Source organism: Ceratosolen solmsi, unplaced genomic scaffold (assembly GCF_000503995.2).
Source record: "Ceratosolen solmsi marchali unplaced genomic scaffold, CerSol_1.0 scaffold63, whole genome shotgun sequence".
Classification (NCBI taxonomy): Eukaryota; Metazoa; Arthropoda; class Insecta; order Hymenoptera; family Agaonidae; genus Ceratosolen; species Ceratosolen solmsi.
Genome location: NW_011948437.1, coordinates 930,649 through 953,764, shown reverse-complemented (window position 1 = coordinate 953,764; position 23,116 = coordinate 930,649). Strand labels below are relative to the sequence as shown.

The window sequence follows — 23,116 nt, the reverse complement described above, 5'->3', positions numbered from 1 at the left end:
AATGAATTATATCTTAATTTATTTTTAGTGTATATTATTTTTCTAATTATACATAAGTTTTGCAGGTAAGATGCAAAAATCATAAAAAGGAAAAGTAGAAAGGAATGAGCAGAATATAAATAATTATTGACATAGGAAATACACTAGAGTTTATATTACAAATTAGCCTATTGCCTTCGACAAATTACTCTTTTTTCCAGTTCTATGTGTGTATTAATCGATATTTTTTAATTTTACTTATTCCATTATGTATGTTTATTACTTATCTATGTATTAAGAAAATATTTATTAAATTTAACTTAATAAATGATAATACACACAAATTCGTCATTTTAATAAAAAAAATAATAAAATAATAATAATAAAAATAAAAATAAAAACAAATAATTTCTATAGCTTTAACAATAGATTTTTTCTTATGGAACGATCAAATTCGAAAAGTTTTGCTTAAATTTGAAATAGCATTTGTAATATGTAAAATAAATTGATTGCTGATATCATTTTTAATAAAATCATTATCGTATAATTGGAAAAATTATTATTAACAGAACCTTTTAGTTGTAAAATTGTAGGATAATAGAAATAAATGAGTACATGCGGGAAGTAAGGCTACATTACGTATGATACTAACCTGAGGATAATCACCATCCTTTGTCTGATAATCAAACACATAAAAGTAGATTCTCGGCGATTGATCTTTCTCCGTATCATGAGCTGATAATAGCGTATGTAGCGTACTTGGCTTTTTAGCGTGTCGCAGAGTAAAGAGATCGCCAGTTTGCACAAGTGGTGCAACAAATTGGGCATCGCTTAATGCTTGAACGCAGGCATCGCGCGTGTTTACCGGATGCTGCACTGTTCGTTCCCAATCTGTGTATTCATTAACGATCTGGAAAGATCAGAGAATATAATACAACGTAATGAAATAAGTGGCATTTAAGTAATATTAGCAAGATTATATATCACAATAACAATGGTAATGAGGTAGATTAAAAATTGAATATTACCTTGAATAAAGGTTTCTACTGACAAATATCCATATTATAAATATCCAATACCAAATTTTTAAAATTAATTTACTGCTGAATTATTTGAACTGTGTTGATCATATTTAAGTTTATTTCTCATTATTACTTATAGTTTTTAAATCAAGCTATTCAGTGAGAATATTAAATTGTTAATATTAAATTATTTTGTTATTTAAAATAATTCCTAGCGTTGATAATTATAAATTTTGACCATAACTCTGACAATCGTCAATGCATCAATATGAACAATCTTGGCGTAAAAACTTACTGTATAAAAAATCTCTGTAAGGTGATACGTATAGGCATTCCTCACGTAGGTTCTAATAATTTTATCTCTGCGTTCACCTTCGAAGCCCTTTTGAACATCTCTTTCTGCAAATCGCCAAAGAGCCTCGCTCGTTGTTACACCAAATAACAAATCGTACTTATTGTTACTGGTAATGGTGTCACCGTGATCAGTCTTTTTTGACAAAATTCTGAAAGCATTGTTTTGAAAAAGAAATTTGGTTAGACGAATTTACCCTATATTAATAATTGATCATTAGGAATTTATAATTATTTGATTTTGTATGGAATTTTTGAAAAGGAAATATCAAATATAAAATAAGTATGATTCAAAACTTTGCGTTATTACGTATAATCTGATAGCGAGAATATAGACAGTAAATTTTCATAAAGCTATTATTCGTTAGTATTAACAATATTCCAATCGTGTTTATTATTACAATCGTTTATTATAAGGTCATTCGATAATTCCTACTTGATTCGGCTTTTTAAAAATATTTGTTGGGTTCATTAACTCACAAAGTAATTGCTCCGATAAAAATAAGTGTAGACAATAATATCTATGGAATTAAATTCCGTTTTATTTCATATAATATTTAAATTACAATTTTTAACACTTTAATGAGCTACATACATATGTGTACATAAAAAACATAAACGGCAGTTATTTAACAGTTAACGACTGCATTTAAATATTTAAATATGTCGCGCACTGGATACAATTACGAATGAATCTCGTGCAGTTGTGCTAAGTAGGGCGAACTTTTCCCAAGTCGTTAACGACATAAAATTAATTCCTTTCAATTTATTTTATGTAAAATATTTCTTTCACTACGTATTATATTATGAAAACTGACATGCATGCATCATGGCTATTCATTCTATTGCTTTCTAAAGGCCAAAACAAACTAACCGAATAACTTGAAGTTTTGTGTGGAAATCAGTAAGATATTTATGCTATTATCGATCGTTTGATAACAATCACTTTGACCTCTACATTTACTATAGTCGATATATTCTCAATGTTCATTAATGTTAATATATTAACATATAAATAAAATTTGCCAAGTTTTCACACTTTGTATAGATTATTTTTCGAACGAAATTTTATATTTTATGCATTGATAATTCGTAAAAAAATTATGAAGTTGCTATTATTAATATTGAATGAAATCATATTTCAATTTAAAAATTACATTTGTCATTTAATTTATTTTGAGAATCAAATTATACTAAAATCCATTTATACGTAAATAATTTTACAATATTTTTATAATACATTTTACAAAGTTATTGTAACATACGCGTCATACGATATTTTAATTCAATATCAAGAAGGTCGCAAATGAAAAATGTATTCTATTCATATATAAACTTGAATTATACAATAATGGAAATCTTAATAGTAAATACTAATGTAGCTTACCCAAGTCCTTGGAATTCTGGACCGAGGTAAGATAACAAATCCTTTTGAAAATTAGGCTTAATCACCACTCCATCAACGCTTGGCCCAAAAGCACTGAGGAAGGTAGGAGGTTTTATATCGGCTTGCAGTAGAGCCTCTAGGCTGCTTTCTCTTAAGCAATCAACGAGAAGTTCATGATCTTTGAATAAGTCCTCGGGTATCGAACAATTTAATGTTCTTGCCAATTTCAGAGCATAAAAAACGGGATTGTCAACAACAGCCCAAGAAGATAAAGCGCTTCCAGATAATAGGATCGCTCGTTTAAATAGTCCTATAAAATGAGCATACAATATTTAATATAAAATATTTGCTATAAACTTTTATCTCTATGATATATATATGTATATATATATATATATATATATATACATATAATTATCATAGAGATAAAAGTTTATAGCAAATATTTTATATTAAACATTTTATTATACATAATTTCATTATGTCTTTTCATTATTTGACGTTTTAAAACAGTAAAAATATTGTAAATAACATATACCAAAGCAATAAATTACCTGTAATATATATTAGTAATAAAAAAAATATTAACGTTTATTTATCTAAAATATACAACAGTTAAACATAATAAGTATACTCCAAGCATTGATTCTCTATTAGATTTTTATTATCAATAATAAATAACTAGATAAAATAAACTAAAAATCAAAATACTTTATGAACCAACATGAAGTATTTTCTTTTATGTTTTAATATCGAAATACTTTTCACCAAGAAAGTGCATAAATACCATTGACAAATAAGATTGGAAAAGTAAAATAATTTGCAAGTTTTCGATTTAATGAGATTTATTATATATATATATATATATATATATATATTTGTTGTTGTTGTTGTTGTAGACGTTTAGATAGGATCAGATAAAGACTATTTTCCGAGCAGTTGCGAATATAAAAGATAATAACAAAATTGTGATATATATATAAAATAAATGATGGCTAATAATATTATTAAGAATAATAATATTGACGTTTTAAACAAATGATTTAAATTACCGTTAGATTAATTATAGTATGAGTATTCTCATTCGTATTTATTCCTATATTTAAATGTGAAATGAGAGAAAACAATTGCAAGATAGAGTAAGAGAGAAAAAGTTTAATTGAGAAGTAATATCAACTCTTCAATTATATGAAAGTTATTTATGATATTTTTTATATTTACTGGAGACCTTTATGAACTTTTTCAATTTATTATTTCCCATCGTAAATTTCGGTCTTATTCTAAGTTATGTATAGCGCTTCATTTGTGTCGGTGCTTATAATTTTAAATTTTTCATGATTGCAGTTACTGAAAGAAATTTTAAGTATATATTTGCGTACAGAATTTGTACGTAAACTTCATTTCTTTTACGTAATATATAAAAGCGAATTGACAAAGAATTATAAAATTATCTTACTTGAGAAATTAATACAAAAGATATAAATCTGTTAATACGATCGTATTCAAGTATATAGTTATTAAGTATATTATTATGGATTTTTCATTAGTTTTCTTTCTTTAATTCTATATTCATTAATTTTATAAATAAGGAATAAAATACTGTTATAATTCGAGCTTCATAGTACAAAGTATAAATATCATTAGGAGACAACATATTTTGTGTTAATTAAGCCTCGTAATTTATTCAAATTTTCATAAACTATACATATAACAAACTATACATATAATATATGATTCCAAGATTTTCTTACTTTTATCACATGCATTACCATATACATCGACTATGGTATACCGAATATCAAATGTGTATATAAACATAAAAGGTAAAGATAAAAAGACAAAAAAATTATTATTTATTTTAACATAAAAATGAAAAATGTATAAAAAGGTTATATTTTCTGAAATATTTCAAAAACTCTTTGATTTATGAATTTACAAAAATTGTGTTATATCTTAGTATCTAACACATTCGATACAATATCAAGGTTACGCGAATTAGCGTTATGGTAGAAATTCTTCTAATATAATAATAAATCGAGTTACGACTATTCTAGTGAACTGACATGAACATTATTATTTTTGAAATTTAATATTGCCTTCATTTTCTTTGGCCCCGCTCATCGATGTATCAGCGCTGATCAAGTGCATAGCGAAATCAATAAGCCAAAAACATTTTTGTCTTTCATTTCTACACCCACATTATTGTAAAAACAAGTTGGCAAAATTGAAGATTCTTTAAAATGCACATTATTCAATATGTTTCATTGCTATGATTGGTATAGTATATTGATATATTAGATAAAATAAGAATCATTTTATTTTGTTGAGTGATTAATATTATTTAAAAAGTTTAATAGAGATGCGCAATAAAAAAAGCACTAATCAAATAAAAGAATAATTAAAATAAATTATACACGTTTTGTGCGCATAAATGATCGTTTTAAAGTTCCTTATATTCGAAAATATATCATAAATTACAAAATGAACGACAGAACGTTAATTCTTACGAATGGAAATTAAAAGAAAATGGTCGCTAAGGGTTAAAATTCAATGTGACTTTTATGCTTTTCATTGCTTATTTAGACGATAAATGTATATTTGATTACAAACAATTATTTATTTGCAAATATTTTAGCATTTAATATTACATTGGAAAAGAGAATTCTAGAAAATGTAACAAAGTAACGTCGTATATTTAAAAAAAAAAAAAAAAAGAAGAAATATTTCAGATTATTTATTTCATCAAAGTTTCTTTTCCAGTTTTCAAGAAGTTTGAACTGATTTAATTGTTACATTTATTAGTAAACAGCTACCGTATTATTACATTAAAGAAGTAGAAAAATTGGTTAATTAATTGTGGTAAATAGAGAGATCATTTTTCCGCACTAAAAAGTTCATTATAAATGTATAATTTCAATGAAATATTGGTGACAATTGATTTTCCAATAATTTTGAATTTTAATTGAAAAAAAAAACCAAAAGAATTGTCAATAACTTATAATTTCATATTATTTCGTTTAAATTTGATTTATTGTATTTTAACATCCTGCCCGCTAGGATGATTAATTTTTCTGTAACTATAGTGTTAAAGATTTTAATATTTATTTTAATATTTAATTATTTTAATAGTGAGCGCAAATCACATAATAAATAAATAAATAAAAGTTCCAATAGTAAACGCAAATATTATAAAAATAATATTAATTACTAATATTAATAGATTCTTTTATGTTCTACTTTTTAAGTCATACATTTTTCTCTTTTTTTAAAAGAAGCTTTATGAATGCAAGAAAGAGAATCCATATGAATCGAAATATGTGGTATTTTAATTTACACAAAAATTATAAATAATTTGTTCTTATCAATTAGCTATAATAAAATTTTATTTATAATTACAACTATAATACATAATTGTAGTATATAATTAAAAAAAAAAGATAATTAAAATATTATCAATTATTTCGGATTACATATTAAGTATTAAAAGAATATTAATTAATTTATGAAGGTATGAAATATAAAGTCTTTTATCAGAAATTTTATCCTAAATCTCTTTTATCCTAAAAATATGTGGAGAAGACGCTTGTGAAATCATATATATATATATATATATATATATATATATATATATATAATGAAAGTAATTTCATTTTATTAATCATTGAAATTCTTAATCATTTATACTATTTAAAATGTTATTTAAATGAGAAAAGCCACGTCTCATAATGGACAATTTTCTACATTCATGAGCTTTATACAATATCTTCAGCAAGGTTTTTAATAACTTTTTCAACAAGATCACGCGTATAGAGACTTTTCTCATCCAAATGGACAAATGAAACTGCTCTATCTCTTACCAGGCATAACCGTAGGACTAATGGCAAGGAAGTTGACACAAGCTGCACCCGTTCCTTGACCCATGAGAGTCACGTTGCTCGGATCACCGCCAAAGTATTCAATATTTTGTTGGATCCAGTGAAGCGCGGCGATCTGATCCATTAGGCCATAATTTGCCACCCGGGCTTTGGTGTGGGGTGAGACATTGGCGTTGAGAAAACCAAGTATGCCCAATCGATAATTTAGAGTAATAACAACTTGGTCGGCATAACTAGCGAGAATAGAACCATCATACATGTTACCGCTTCCCCAGTCGAAGCTTTCTCCATGAATGAACACAAGCACTGGGTATTTACGACCACCTTCTGACGTTCCTGTAAACAAATAAATACACATTAATTGCCTTCTTTTTGCGGATACCATTTTAAAGACTGATAATGTATTTTTTGTTAATTCTTTTCTTATATTAACGAGCAATATAATCTAATGTAGTAATGGCTAAGTGTTAGCTATAATTTATTTGTTTATCTATTAAGACGTTTATAATTATTTAAAATTATTACTTATTATCAATGCCATGAAGTTAAACTCTTCGAGAATCTTACGATATTCGCTTAAAGTATATAACATATGAAGTTGGTATCGCAAATTGTACATAATTTAATATTTGTTTCTTGAAAGAATATGCAAATGCAAATTAATGTCATTCATAATATAATCCTAATTATTAGTATATACATATGCAACTACATCAATGATTTTGAAATGTTTGAATTAATATGATAGTATTTCTTTAAAAAAGTAATAAAAAAATATTTTATTGCTTATAATTGGTTTTTTTTTTGGTTTTGTTTTTGTTTTTTTTTTTGTTTGTTTAAATATTACTAGCTAAATTAACTGGGCTTTCTTTATATTTTCATTCTTAAAATACTTACAATTTAAAAAATTAAATCTTATTATAGAAAGAAAATATTTTCAATTTTTCCATAAATTCAATATCTTCTATATTCAATATATAAATTTATGATAGGAATTTTGCACTATTAGTTAAATATAAACGATACTTAGAACTCAATATTAAATTAAAATACATTGGGAAACATTGGTGTTTTATATTTATACTGTACAGATGTCAATATTTAATTATTCAATTTATTTTTAAATATAGAAAATTATTATTGGTAGATGAAAATAAAATTTTAACAATTTCAATTTTGCACTTTATTATTACAGGAATCCATGAGCACATTAAGATTTGATTACATTGACGTTAATACGGCTGAATTACAATTAAATTGCATTAAATGAAAATGAGTTTAAAATATTTCAAACGTAAATTTGTATCTATTAAGAATTAAATATTATTATAGATTAAATATAAAATTAATAAATTGAATATTTGAGAATAAAAAATTTCTATTATGTATCAATAGAAGATCAATAAAATCAATAGAATAATTTAGAAGCAAAATTTTTCTATTTCACGTAATAATAAATATTAAAATATATAATTATATATAAACACATTTGTTCATTTTACAGTTTAGTATTATTTCGAGTTGTTAAACAAAATTATTCATTTTCAATTTCTCTATGGATAAATATTCAAAATTATATATATATATATATATATATATATATATATATATATATTATTAAATAAGAACAGAAATAGGAATTAATTTCATATTTAGTAAGTTAATAAAGGTAATACTTACAGGTGGTACTGAATGGTAATGAAAAGTCTTTGATATACGCAAATAAATCAGTTATTTAAATAATACAGAATTAATCAATATGAATTATGAATATGAATATGAAAATATGTTTTTCTGATTATATTTGATTTTGTGCATTAGTTATACATTAGTTATGGATTACGTAAACCAAATTAATGTTTTTACAAATGTTTTCCAAAATATTTTGAGGCAAATCATTAATTTGCAAAGAAAATACAGACTATATTAATTATGCTTTTTAAATGCATTTTTAACGTTAAAAATTTTATTACTCGTGGATACAAGAAAAACTATAATTACTATAGCATAGCGTTGTATTATAAATTTATGAAAATTACTATTGTATTAAATATAAAAATTAATTTGATTGATAAATTGTTATGTTAAATAACAAATGGAGCATATTAAAAATACACATGTGTGTTTATCATGAATTATTATGGATTTTAAAAAAATTAATTAAAACAAAAATTTCGAATGATAATCTATAATAACATTATACCGTATTTTAGTACTTACATTAAAATTTTAAATAATTATGTTAATTACAGAAAATAATATAAAATTATCACAATAGTTAATGAAAAATTATATCAAATATCTACAAATTAAATCAAATTCTACATTCAACTAATTTATTATAAAACAAAATATTATTTATTTTCTAATAACATGGCTAGGCTTTTATCTTGACACTATTATTTATAAATTTATTACCTTCATTCGCATTTTCCAGAAACATTTCAATTCTCAAAAACAGTTTATAAAAATATAAAAATTATTTGTATTTAATTAAATTAAAAAGTTAAATTAAAAAAACGCTGACGATTGAAAATGTTACCTATCATTTTGTCGTGATGCCTTGTCAAAAGAACAATCAATCATTTTTTCGAAGCTATATAATTCTTTGTTATTCTCATGACATGATCGTAACATAAAATTAACTACATAAATTAAATATATGACAATTACATATTAAATATAAAATTAAATTTAAATATATTAATGTTAAATATGAAATTAAAGACACAAAAGTGTTTAATATATAACAAAATTGAAATTCGCTATATAAATTATGTAATAGAATTGATGGGAGTTCATTGATTTATACTTATACATAAATTATCTATTTTTAATTAGAGAATCAGTTGTCGTTAGTATACGGAAACGTTGAATATTAGTGTTTTCTATTGAATAACATATTTATAATCATTTCATTATTTTTATTTATTATTTGAAATTTACAGCATTTAAATTATTACTTTTATTATTCGATTTTTATTCTCATAGATTTCAAATTGTTATAATATCAAAAAAAAAAAAAAGAATATATAAAATTAAAAAGAAATAAATACATACATTTATATATAAATGAGTTGAATATAGTTGATTTATGTATACGCGAGAGAAGCAATTATGCAGAATGAATAATAATCTGTAGACATGAATACATGCCTGTACATGCACACACACATATATATATATATATATATATATATATATATATATTTAATTATCTAAGTTAACTATATAACATTGAGATATTGTAAATATATTCGAGTTAGTATAAAAAACTTAATAAAATTACATTTTAAATTTATTATTATTTGATACACAATAGAGACTTGATTCAAAATTTCATATAAATAATAAACTTTTTGATAATTATGAATCAATCCACTTGTTGAATCCAAGTGCATTATATATATGTCTAAAGTAAATTCATTCATTTAAATACAAAATTTTTTTAAAAATATTTTTTTAACTTATAATTATAGGGCTTACCGTAATATTTCATTATAACATATATGATACATGTATAGTAAATTTTCTTATTAAAACATATCGGTAATTGTTAACCGCGTAAATGTAATATAGTTTTCTTAACAATCTATACTTCATCAAATTATTTCAAAGACAATTGAAATCAGTATTGTGATCAGAAACTGTATGTTTTTGGCAAAGGCAATTAAGTATAATTTACATTTACATGTACTTTTTAGCTCAGTCACTATCATTATAGAGTGAGTATTAAAAAACTAGAATGATAACTTGAACATAAGAATATTACCTTATCCTCTTTATCTCGTAACCAAAAATTTTGATTATTTTTTCTGATCCTGTACCTACATTGTTGATATGCCTGGTAATATTTAGCTACAAAACGCTTTCACCATATGTTTGATTTAATCATTTATTTGATTAATAATTAGAGTTTAATTGAATAATAAAATTTATTTTATGACAGGCAAGTATTGTTTTTTCATGAAATATGACTAGCAAAAGGATTCGATTATAAATATTTTATTATACTTTTGTAATTTATAATATTTATAAGGTTCATGCATTTCTAACGAGAGAATGTGTATAAACTTTCAAAAAGGCAAATGATTTTATAACAAAATAATTAAAATAATTAAAAAATGGTTTTTGAAATTTTTGATTATGTAAGTTTAAATTTTACTTTTAATAAATTAGCTTCAAAGGTGAAATGACAAGTATATTAAAGTATGTTAATATTTGCTTATGTCAGTCGGCAACTGATAACAAAATTATAATAAAAAAATTTTTTTTAAATATAAATAGAATAACAAAATTATTTTATTATCTATAAATTTTATATCCAAAAAGTATGGTGTATATAAATAAATATAAATTGGAGAATATAGTTTTTAAGTAAATATGCAATACGATAATACCAAGAAATTTTTAGTCCTATAAATCTAAAAATATAGTTTTTATAAAAAATAAAAAATAAATAATAAAAATCATAGTATACTATTTTACAAAGTGATACACAAATTTTTTTTTTATTGTAAATTTTTTAATTATTTATTACATACAATAAAGTTTCATAATTATTGTACGAAGGTAAATCATTATATCATTATTATTTTAAAATAGTTCTTATTGTATATAAAATTAATTAAATAATATTATGTTTACGGTTACATCATTTTTAAAAATGTTTTAAAACAGCGTATTATCAATAAATAATGAATAATATTTTTCAATATCCATTCCCACACACGTATATGCATATATATGTATATTAAACTAATGAAATCAATTTGTAGGAAAAAGATAGAAAATTAAAGGACGAGCAAAAGGAAACATAGTTGGTAGTTCATGGCTCCTGGGAGTATATCTATCCTCTATTAACTACAGTAAGTTATCAAGAGCAAGCGGGTGAACGATCGATAGCCAACTATAACCAAAATGCAATAATTGCTTACAACTCGACGGTATTGTAAAAACTTTATATTTATAATATATATGCAGAAATTCCATTGGCCTCTGATCATTATAAGTACTCATATAATTGCTGACTTTGGCAGAAATTTAAATATCAGTAAATATAAATGAAAAAATCAATTAATTGCACACGTTTAAATCGTTTTTTATTCCTATTATATTTAACAGAAAAAGGGCAAAACAGTTGAATGAAATAAAAAGAATGGAAATATGAGAGAGAGAGAGAGAGAGAGAGAGAGAGAGAGAGAGAAGGGAATACGAAGATGACAATAAACTCATAATACAATAATAAATAAAAAAAATTAGATTGCATATTTATATTATATAAATTCTAGGAAATATAAAGTTTCGAATATGAAATCTAATTACGAATTAGAATATAATTTCACTATGATATAAATCTATATTATTTTTCACGTGAATGTTCATTTGTAACAAAGAACAGTTATTGAAAAATATGTTTTGGCGCAATAACAAGAAATATTAATATTAAACATATTTGTTCCTATTGTTGGTCTTTATTCCATTTGTTGTAAAGAAAATCAAAAACTGATAAAAAATTTATTTCCTAAGTTATGGGGATCATTTGAAAACGTATTATAGTACAAAATTTAATAACGTATTGTAATATCAAAACATATTATAAAAAATTAAATTTTTTACCGTTGTATTGAAATTTAATTTTAATTTTTTTTAATATTATTATAAATTGTCGTATATATCCATAAAGAAGTATATAATGAAATAAAGTATGCCGTAATATTCTAGACACATGAAAAAATATAGAAGACTAGTATTCTTTTAAAGCGCTGAGCTTTCAAATACTTATATTTCATTTTAATATAACGTTCTTTTTCAATGGAACTACTAAATTCTAATTCATATTTTATTATTCGTAAACATGTGCGCTGGTTCAACTACAATAACAACTACGATTTATTTTAAATTTACTGTAGTTACTGTTCAAAAATCATGATAATAATATAAAATTTTTACATTAGCAACAAAAAAATTTATTCGTAATTTTTCTCGTCAAGAGTATTATTACCTTTCACTTGAGTTTTTTCAGCATATAATTCTTTAGCTTTATAAGGCTTTTAAATATTAGAACTATATATATATATATATATATTTTTTTTAATATTATCGCTTTACTTTAATTTGAAGATTAATTTCCATTAAATTTAGGGAAAAAATAGTTTCGCAAACATTTTCAATTCTACTATATTTAATGGGCGAATTTTGTAAATAACATTTTTAATGAAAGTATGATTACAAACTCGAATTTATTCCAAAAACTATTTCAAATAAGAAAAATTTAAATAATGTTGAATTATATATGCATTTATAATGTAAAATCTGTCTGTAATTGCACGAGATATTGTATCTGTATTGAATATGATATTATAAATATAAAAATATTTTTTAATTAGATAATTAATTTATGACATTAAATTATAAAATTATGAAACCTATGATTAAAAAAGAATAACTTTTCTTATTGCACGTCAAAATTTGTATTTTGTGATAATAAATTAGAAATAATGATAACATTTGCCATATATAAATGTTTAAAATTTAATGAAAATTTATCTAATATTAGTTACAAAAAATATAATGAAATTATGAATAGAAGTACTAATTTTAGTCATAATTTTTTATTTTTTTTTTCGTTATAAAATTGATGTTAATGTATTTCTGATACACATGTATAAATTACGTATGAACTTGGTTATTTTTTAAAATTTCTAAGAATTTGTTTTTAGCCGACTATAATCGAGGTTTTATTTTAGCGACTTATTGATAAATTCAAGATATTTTTAATTTATTTAAATTTTTATATAGGAAGTAATGAAAATTATTTGGATGGACTTGTATTAAAACGAGCAATGTATTTAGTTAGAAATCGTCCAATATTTTAGTAGCGTATTTAAAAATTCTATTTAACACAACATTATACAAATAAATTTTATTAGATATTGACAAGCTTGTTAATTTAAAATTAAAATTGAAGACAAACAATTAGATTTATTTGACTGTTCATATAAAAACATTTTGTCTTTTCTAATAATTATTAACAAAGTGAATAATAAAACAGAAACATAATAATATGTAAACAATAGCTAGGCATATTTATTAGTATTAGAATATATTAAGATTAAAACATATTAGCTTATGACTAAATACAGCATATTGGAATTTTAAGTAAAGAAGATGTATTGAAAAACAAAAAAATTAATTCTATATAACATGTCAATTTCCGTCCTCTTTCTAGTTTCTAGTAAATATTTATATTACGTACGTAATGCGTAAAATAACATTAAAGTTGTTTCACTTTTCTATCTGTAAAATATATACGGAACTGTGAAGAAGAAGAAGAAGAAGAAGAAGAAGAAGAAGAAGAAGAGAGTTAAAATGTTATGAAAACGACAGATCCTATATAGTAAAGAAAGATATGCCGACATAAAGTATAATATATGGAAAGGAGTCTGCCTATCTTGTCAGTGAAAAATCCTCCTGTCCCATCAGCTTCTTGATATTGAGTTTTATTTCTATATATTTTTTTATTCGCTCTCTTACTCTTTGGTTAACGCTTCGAATTTATTGTCATTTATCCGAGACTCATATTTTCCATTCAAACGGTGTTATTTACTTTTTGTTTTTACGATGCAAAATCTCCATTGCGAGAATTCTAATCGCGAATTCTTTAAGGTTCGTCTTTATGGATATGCATGCCTTATGTAATCTCCATTTTAAGGTATAAGGGATAAGAAAAGAAAAGTTTTACGTTTTGTAACGCTGATCTATATTTTTGTGCGTCCAGATAACAACAGTGCGTAGATCATTAGACATTATTCTTCGACAAGTTGATGGAACTATATATATATAAACACATAGATCAATTATCCTATATGTATCTCTATATATGCTTCGAGTATAATACAGCGAAAACTAGGGAAGAAGTAAACATAAAATTAAATAGAAAAAATTGCTTCCATTACGTAAAACCATATACCGAAAGAAGCAAACTTCATGCACTTTCTTTTTTTCTTAATAGTTCGGAAGGAAACTTAGATATATGGTTTATATTCATGGCATCGTCACTGCCGCTAACTCTACCAACTTTTGAAATTATCGTAAAATAAATTTGTAGCTAATGCATTTTATGCAATAATCGATAAATTATTTGCATTGAAACTTGAAAATTTATAGCAGGTAAGTGCTTTTGTATTTATTTATTGGAGTCTCCATTAATTTGATTATATACTGATATTTGTAAAAGCTTTGAACTAATACAATAATTAAGCTATTTTTATACTTGCTTGAAATTTTTAAATTCTCATTAGTAATTTTAAAGATTATTTCTTAAATTTCTTATAAGTATAACAATTATATTATTCATTTTCAATTGAATCAATTTAAAACAATACGAATAGTATAAATATTAACACGCATAACTTTATAAATATAACTATAAGTAAATAAAAAAATATATATAATATAGCTATAGATGTTATAAAATAAAGCTATTGAAATGTTTTATTATTCATTTTATATTTCAGTGAATACCTAGATTTCAATGAATACAAAAGTTTTTTTAAAAAAATTTAAATATTGTTCAATTTTAAATTATGTAACAACAAGCAGCAGAATAATATAGAAATGTCATGTAATCAAGATTTTTCATTGGACTATATATATAGACATAACTATTAACTATAACTTTAATTGTTAATTAAGTAATTTAATTAAATCACTTGCAACATGAAACTCGTTGTAAATAAAAGCAAATATGTTCATATAAAATTTCATATAAAATTACCTTTAACTTACTTATTTTCAAAAATTACCGTATAATAAAGTTTTCACATTGTTCCATGTATTATATCCTCGCTAAACACAACTCTCTGATTCTATCGAATTTTCAAAGTTTCTAATCAAACATAATAGTTTTATATTCCAACAATACCTCTTAATAACCGACGCACACGAATATTTATATCGGCTGAAGGTAGCTAACCGTAATAAATCCGTGGTAATTATGATCGGATAAGGTTCCCTTCCCCCATTCACTCATTTACCACGGCTAGTAACTCAGTCGATTTTAGTTGGTATATAACAGTGAGCAGGTCATACACCTACATAAGGCTATCCTATGCACATAAGAAACTGAAGAGAATGCTGACATAGTTGGAAATATGAGAACCATCGAATAATCTAAGGAAAATGATGTTTTCTTTCTTTTTCATCGAGTCGAGCTTTAAAATGCATGTTTGCCAAGAGCTTGGATTTATGTACATTACATAATATAAAAAGATAGATGAAGCAATGTAATTAATTTGTAAGGAGATACTTGACCGTGCCAGTTATGAGCCTTGAGGCACTATCAAGTAGTGACATGGCCGGGATAAGTTGTATGTATAAATTATGTAAAAAGACAGATAGACTGCCGTTGAATGCACGTGTATGTGCGCGCACGTCAGTATTCGTGAGATGTAAAGAGAGAGAGAGAGAGAGAGAGAGAGAGAGCATACACGATTAAAGAAGTATTGCTGCTATCCGAATATATATTTGAATAAAAATGCAAACTGTAGAAATATTTTTTTCAAATCATAAACTATCATAATCTTTATTTAAGGATCACATTTATAAATTAATTATCAAAATTTTACATTACTTCTTAATATTTTTTGTATTTAATATTTAACCTGTAATTCCAATATTGTTATTCCCATAGAAATATTATAACAAAATATTTAAGACATACATTTATATGACAATTGATTGTTTTTATTTTCAAGTATAACTAATAATTTAAAAACGTTATCTACTTTTAATTATTTTTTATTAAAATAATTAAAGGCAAGTAATTTATGATATTACACATGACCTCTTTATTATTATCGTATTATTATTATATCACCTTTTTGTTTTCCATATTAAAAATTTTAAATTTTATACTTATTAGTTTATTTGTTGAAAATGTATATTTTTAATACCAATTATCAGTATATGACTTGCAGAATTTTGCAAACAGCAGTTTTATGATTTTAATTAGTAATTAGTCTTCGAATATATTTTTATTATTATATTTTGTCTGACATAGAAATATAACATTTCATGTTAAGTCTATGTAATTTATGAATATTTTTCATAAAATTTGAAAATTAAAATTACCATAAAAGGATTTATTTAACTATGTATTATCGAGTTTCGAAAGAGAAGATTTTAGTATAAATTAGAATAAGATTATCCAATTCAATTATTAATATATCCTAATATATCTTGTAGATTCTATAATAATCCTATAAGAGATCCTACAGGAATTGTATAAGAAATATATCAGAATAATTTATTTAGAATGTGATTGTATAATTAAATAAAATATCTTAATTCCATATTGAAATTTTAAAATACTTTTTCAAATTAATCTTTCATTTTGCGTCATTTTCAATTTCTTTTCTTATTATTATTGTATTTGTACTATATATTGTATTTGTAATATACATTCTTATTATAAACCGAAATTGTTATATTTCCCAACATAATAGTTTATTATTAATAGAATATTCATACGTCAAAATAAATTAATTCTATAAAATAACAAATTCCATAATTATTACTAATAAATAATATTTATTTAAAACACTAATTAGTCATATCTATTAACTCGAGAATTTATTAGAAATGTATATCGACCAAATTTTTTTGAATAAATATTTCGTGGTCTTGAATTTTTGAAATTTTTGAAATCTTACAAAAAAAGTTGATTAATGCAATAATCTGAATATTATTTCTTTCGATAATTTATAGTATTTTATAATCGTTATTTTATCATATTTTAATTGCTATTAAAATTCACTGAATATAAATTTTATAACAAGATTTTAAGTATTTATGTATGTTAACAGATTTATTTTTATGCTTTATTTTATTTTAATTTACTGGACTGCCATTAATATTTTAGTTTGTTAATAATTTGAAAATATGATTAAATTTTTTCTTGAATAAAACCCACTGTTAGACAGCCGTGTTTATTAATTTAAATTTAATCAAACAATTTCAAAATACTTATTTAAGGTTATTATACTTTTTTTTAAAATCAAGTTACTTTCACGTAAAAAAATTTATCACTATTTAATATTATGAATTAAAATGTATAATACGTTTGAAATTATTTTTTCTACAAGTTAATACTTAAAATTTTGAATATTTAGAATTTGGCAAATATAATTGTTATTTAAAAAAAAGAAAAAATTACATTTTCCGAATAAACTGATATAGTAAAAACTTTTTATCAATGGTTGTCGATGGTATCTTTATATTTTCGTAGAAATTTAATCACTTTTTACTTTTGTGAGCACTTTAAAAATGTGTATCATTTAGCAATTTATTCAAACTAATTTTATGCTATTATTTCTATTAAAAGCTTTAATTTACGAAAGATTACAATAAGATAATCAGGTTTTTATTATCTAGTATTTCAATCATTTTTTTGTTTGAGTAGAAATTCATCGAACTTTAGTTGTTTGAGATAGCAGAATGTTGAATATCCTTTTGAAATTCACTTGTTTTATCTTTAACTTAATCTGTCATATTATTTATGACTACATTACTATGACTATGACAACTAAATTATTACACTAATATTTCGTCAGATTACAACTAATCTGACTATAGAGAATTAATAATTAGTGTATTTTAAAACTGTTTCCGGTAGCATTTTTAATTTGAATTTGTTTATATTATTGGAATTAGTAAAATATGGGTTATTTTGTAGAATTATTACATTAATCTGATTGTTTATATCTATTAAAATTATTTTTCAGATTGTTGGAAAGTTATTTATATAATTTAACATATTTAAACGAATATTGTTTGCTTCCTTGAACAATTGTATATTGAATAATTGCATACTTACATAGAATTTCGTAAATTGAATGACCTCTATAAGATATATTTGTATGATTTTCAGTTTATATACAAGATTTAAAAATTTGATATATTTTTTTATTTGGACATATACATCTGCTTAACCGACGATTTAGATTTAATTTTAGCGTTTTAAATATTTATTCTCAAATAATTCTTTTCGTAAAGTAAATCAATACTTTTTAAAGTGATTTTTAAAGTATTAATACGATTATTTTACAATAACTTTTTCTGTATTGAAAACATATTTTTTTGTAATCATATTTTTCAGTAAATCAAAAAGATTATAAATTGTAGATTCGAATTTTATTGTTAAAGATTTTACGTAATTCAGATGTTCGATTTCGATGATGAATTATCAAACATATTGTTCGAATTTCTTAAACTGGTTATCTCTGCCATTGTTTCTCTACCTATATATTGTATATCGGAAAAAGTCTAGATTATTTTGGGTTTATGTATGTTTGGAGAATTTGTTTTGCTTTGCATTAATTGCCTGGAATTGTCTGTTTGTAAATTAGTTACATTGATATTAAATTATAATTTTGTATCTGTTTCAATTTTATTTTTCGAATATATGAATAATAACTCCTTGAATATATTATTCCTTTTTCTTCAATGTATCTTATAATTTTATTTTAATTTTCAAAAAAACTAAAAACTTATGCAAGTTAAATTGAATGTAATTATTAATGTAAAATTGATTTTGTTATTACTTTCATTTTCATAAGATTTAATATTATAATTATTCATTAATCATTGAAAATACATTTACTTTTATTTTTTTTACTCTTATGTCTATATATTTCCTTATCTCAATAATATTCATTCATATTATATTCATAGTATGAAATCATTCGAGGTAGAACATTTATGTGATGCTATAAGTGTGCAAATGTTTATACCTGAATTTATTTAGTAAGCTCAACAAAAAAAAAATTGTATAAAATAGCATGATCAATTAAATTAAAATTTTTATTCCATGTTTGTCAAGATATTTGAACAAAGAGAATAATTCATCTAAAGAGTATAGATAAAGGGATGAATGAAATATAATAGCAGAGAATGAGACAGAGGCAACTAAAAAGAAATCATAATTCGATGATGAAATAAAGTTCAACTGTTTTTTTAATTTAAGTTTTAATAGTACGAGAAGAGGTCATTATTATTATTCACATTAACATGTGTCTAGCCATTATGCATATTCATGGATATTTGAATTTCTATATTTGCAAATATATTTATGTTTTAATGAAAAAATTACATATTATATATATAGTTCTGTTTTTGTGTCAATTCTATATTATTTTATATAATTTGATTCGATTAATTTAGAAGCCTACGACTATTATAATTAGAATAAAAACATATGTATAATTTTTAGAAATATTGTGTTACTATTCCTTAATTTTCTATTGTAAAAAATTACATTAACTACAAAAAATTGTACACGTTCTTCCATATTGAGTTTAATAATTTATAAATTTTTGTTACACCCAGTCTTATTATTATAAAAATCAAATTACAATGCTAAACCATATCGGTCATTAAATTGTATTAATTACTGATTAATAAAAATTAATTATTATTATAAAAACAATTATTAAAATATTATAAAAATAAATAATAATGATAGTCATAATTAAAATAATATTTTATTATATTCTCACCGTTTATTGTGTACACTAATTTACTTAAAATATATGTGTATGTCGATGCTTTCAGTATATTGTTAAATAATGAAATTGAATAATTTAAAAGATATTTTAGAATTCCATATTTTGTGGATTCTATGTTTCGAAGGATTCTATATTTTGAAATTGTGCATCTACTGAATCGATAATTTCTATTAAATTTTACAGATTGTAATTTTCTGAAATATTTTTTTTACAGACCTGCTCATTTATTCAGCATAATAATCTATTTAAAATAATTTTGTTATTTTTAATACATTAACGCTTGAACTTTTATTTTATAATAATAATTAGATTATTTAAAAATAATAATTAGATTACTTAAAAATAATAATTAAATAATTAAATCATGAATTTCCAAATCTCTGAATTTTGAAAGAAAGGAAACACAATGGATAATATAAATATTAGAAGAGAAATCTTGTTTGTAAAATCGTAAATATGTGTTTTTATTGCGATTATGGAAATTCAATATTCATTATATTAGCAGATATTACAGTGTAAATTTTATAATATTTGTAATTGTATTATTTATATACTCGATGTACAAAATATTCGTCTATAGGAAATTTATTTTTTCTTTTTATATTATTTATATAAACTTTGGAGACGCAAAAAGGTTTATTAAATCTGTAAGTACAAATATTCAAACACCGTTTTCTAAAAGAAACTCGTTATTGGAATATTCAATATTTTTGAAATCTTGACATTGAAATGTATTGCTTATGTATTTTTTCTTTATTTGTTTTGTAAACTAGAAGAGCGCATTGATAATAAAACATTTGAAAATGCAATAAGAAATTGAGCTATGCTTGCCAATATTATATATTTATTTTCCATTAACAAATTATATTATAATTTTATTTAATTTTTAATTATAATATAATATTATATATATATATATATATATATATATATATCCGTAGGTATAGGTGTTTAAACATTTACATTATAATATAATGATATTTCTTTGGAACAATTAATAGAGTAATTGTTTGTCTAATCGTTTATAAAATGATATTTAATATTTTGAGAATAATTAGAATGTTTAATTTTAATTTAAAAAATAGATATGTTAAGGATAAAACAATATATGTTAATAAAATTTAAATATTTGTTCATACATTTTAATAAATAAAATAAATTCACAAAGAATCTATCAAGAAATATCCTTTTATTATGTTAAAAGAAAATTTTAATATTATGTATTCATGTCACAAAAATTTAACGAAATGCAAAATAATTAATACGCTTCTCGCTTGACTTTATTGAACAACATAAACAACAGAATAATTTAAGGAATTTAACGAACAAATTGAAAGCAAAATATTTGATAGAAAACTTAGAAATATGCAACGTTTTTACAGTTTCAAGTAATATGAAAAATTACGGAAATTAAATTCAACATCCATGAAAAAATCAATCTAATAATTACACACGCTCAAGATTTTTCTTTTTATCGATTAGAAATAATTTGAGCAACTAGTATTTAAAATACAACAATGATATAGAGAGAATAATTTGACAGAGACTATAATAAAATAAAATAATAAAATATGGTTATTTCGTAGAAAAGTAATTTCTTTATATACATTTTTCTATGTTTCTATATCTCTCTTTATTTTTCTCTTTCTCATTTTTTTTTTGTTTTCATATCCCTATTATAAATTTATAATTTCATATTCTTACTAGACTTCAAAGGAATCGCTGACTAAAAATTGTTAAACTAAAAAATTTCACTGTCGCAAGAATATAGAATTTTTATACATTTTCATTATCGATTAAGGTTAGATTACATCGTTATTTACTCTCTGATCATTAATATATTTAAACTATGTGAAATATAATGACATAAACAAACATTCCCTTCATATTCGTTAGAACTAGATTTCGAACCTAATACTTAATATTTACAAGAACACTTAATATATTTTAATATTAAAGAATACTGTATCATAATGACTGAATATTAAGTTGCATATTCTTTAATTTATTATTTGAAAGACCAAGAACAAATTTGATCGTATAATAGAGCTTTGTTAAAAGAGAAGAAATATTTAAGTAAAAGATCAAATTTACTAATAAGATTTCTTTTCTCCTATGACCTCCATTTTCCAAACTAATAACCTATAAAATATCTTATGCTTACACATGCATATTCAATGCTTCTTCCTTCTAAACTTGATTATTTTGCTGTTCATTACTTCCTTTGAGTACTTTTTTTTTTAATTTTATTTATTTTATTTTTTACCATTCTTTATTATATTTCTCATTCAAAAGTAAATTTCTTGCTCCTTATAAAAGATGTTGCTTTATATTAAAAAAAAATTATTATAAATTGTTTTTAAAGATATGTGCTATATGAAAATGAAAGATCAAAGTTTTTCAATTAATTAGCATTATAACTTTATTTTTTAAGTTGAATATTTGTGAAAATAACATTTTAATGAAGTAATTATTGGTTAGCATTTAATAATAGGAAATAAAAAGTATTACTAATATTGCTATATGTATCTATTATATCTATCTTATTTGTCGTTCAATTATTTATTCTCATTTCGAGTTTATTTTTACTTCTCACAAATTTAATTTCTAATTCAAATCATTTGATAACCTCTGATATACTCATTAGATATTAAGTTCATAGATTAACTATAATTTTCTATTATAATATTTCTCTAATCAGAGCTTGAAATTATAGATCAATAGTTGTATTTTTATGAATACAGACATCTATATATATTATAGAAAATTAACATGTTCAAAATTAATTAATTTTGTTTTTATTGAACTCATATTATTTATTTATAATTCATGTTAAAAATAAAATTAATGTTTTCCAATTTACTTTTATTTGACATAAAAGATTATTATATAAATTTACTATTAACTATTTCGAATCAACTGAATATTTATTTT

At 22.6% G+C, this 23,116-nt stretch overlaps 1 protein-coding gene across 2 annotated transcripts in view; it reads right to left on the bottom strand.

Annotated features, from left to right (window-relative positions):
• The window catches only part of NLG-4 (neuroligin 4), an 82,457-nt gene that overhangs the window by 34,995 nt on the left and 24,346 nt on the right, over positions 1–23,116 (bottom strand). For both annotated transcript variants that reach the window (XM_011503313.1, XM_011503314.1), the window contains exons 4-7: positions 6,597–6,950; positions 2,740–3,049; positions 1,297–1,504; positions 632–889 (exon numbers count right to left, since the gene is read on the bottom strand). In XM_011503313.1, coding sequence (XP_011501615.1) covers positions 632–889; positions 1,297–1,504; positions 2,740–3,049; positions 6,597–6,950 — 1,130 coding nt within the window. The remainder of the gene's footprint in view (positions 1–631; positions 890–1,296; positions 1,505–2,739; positions 3,050–6,596; positions 6,951–23,116) is intronic.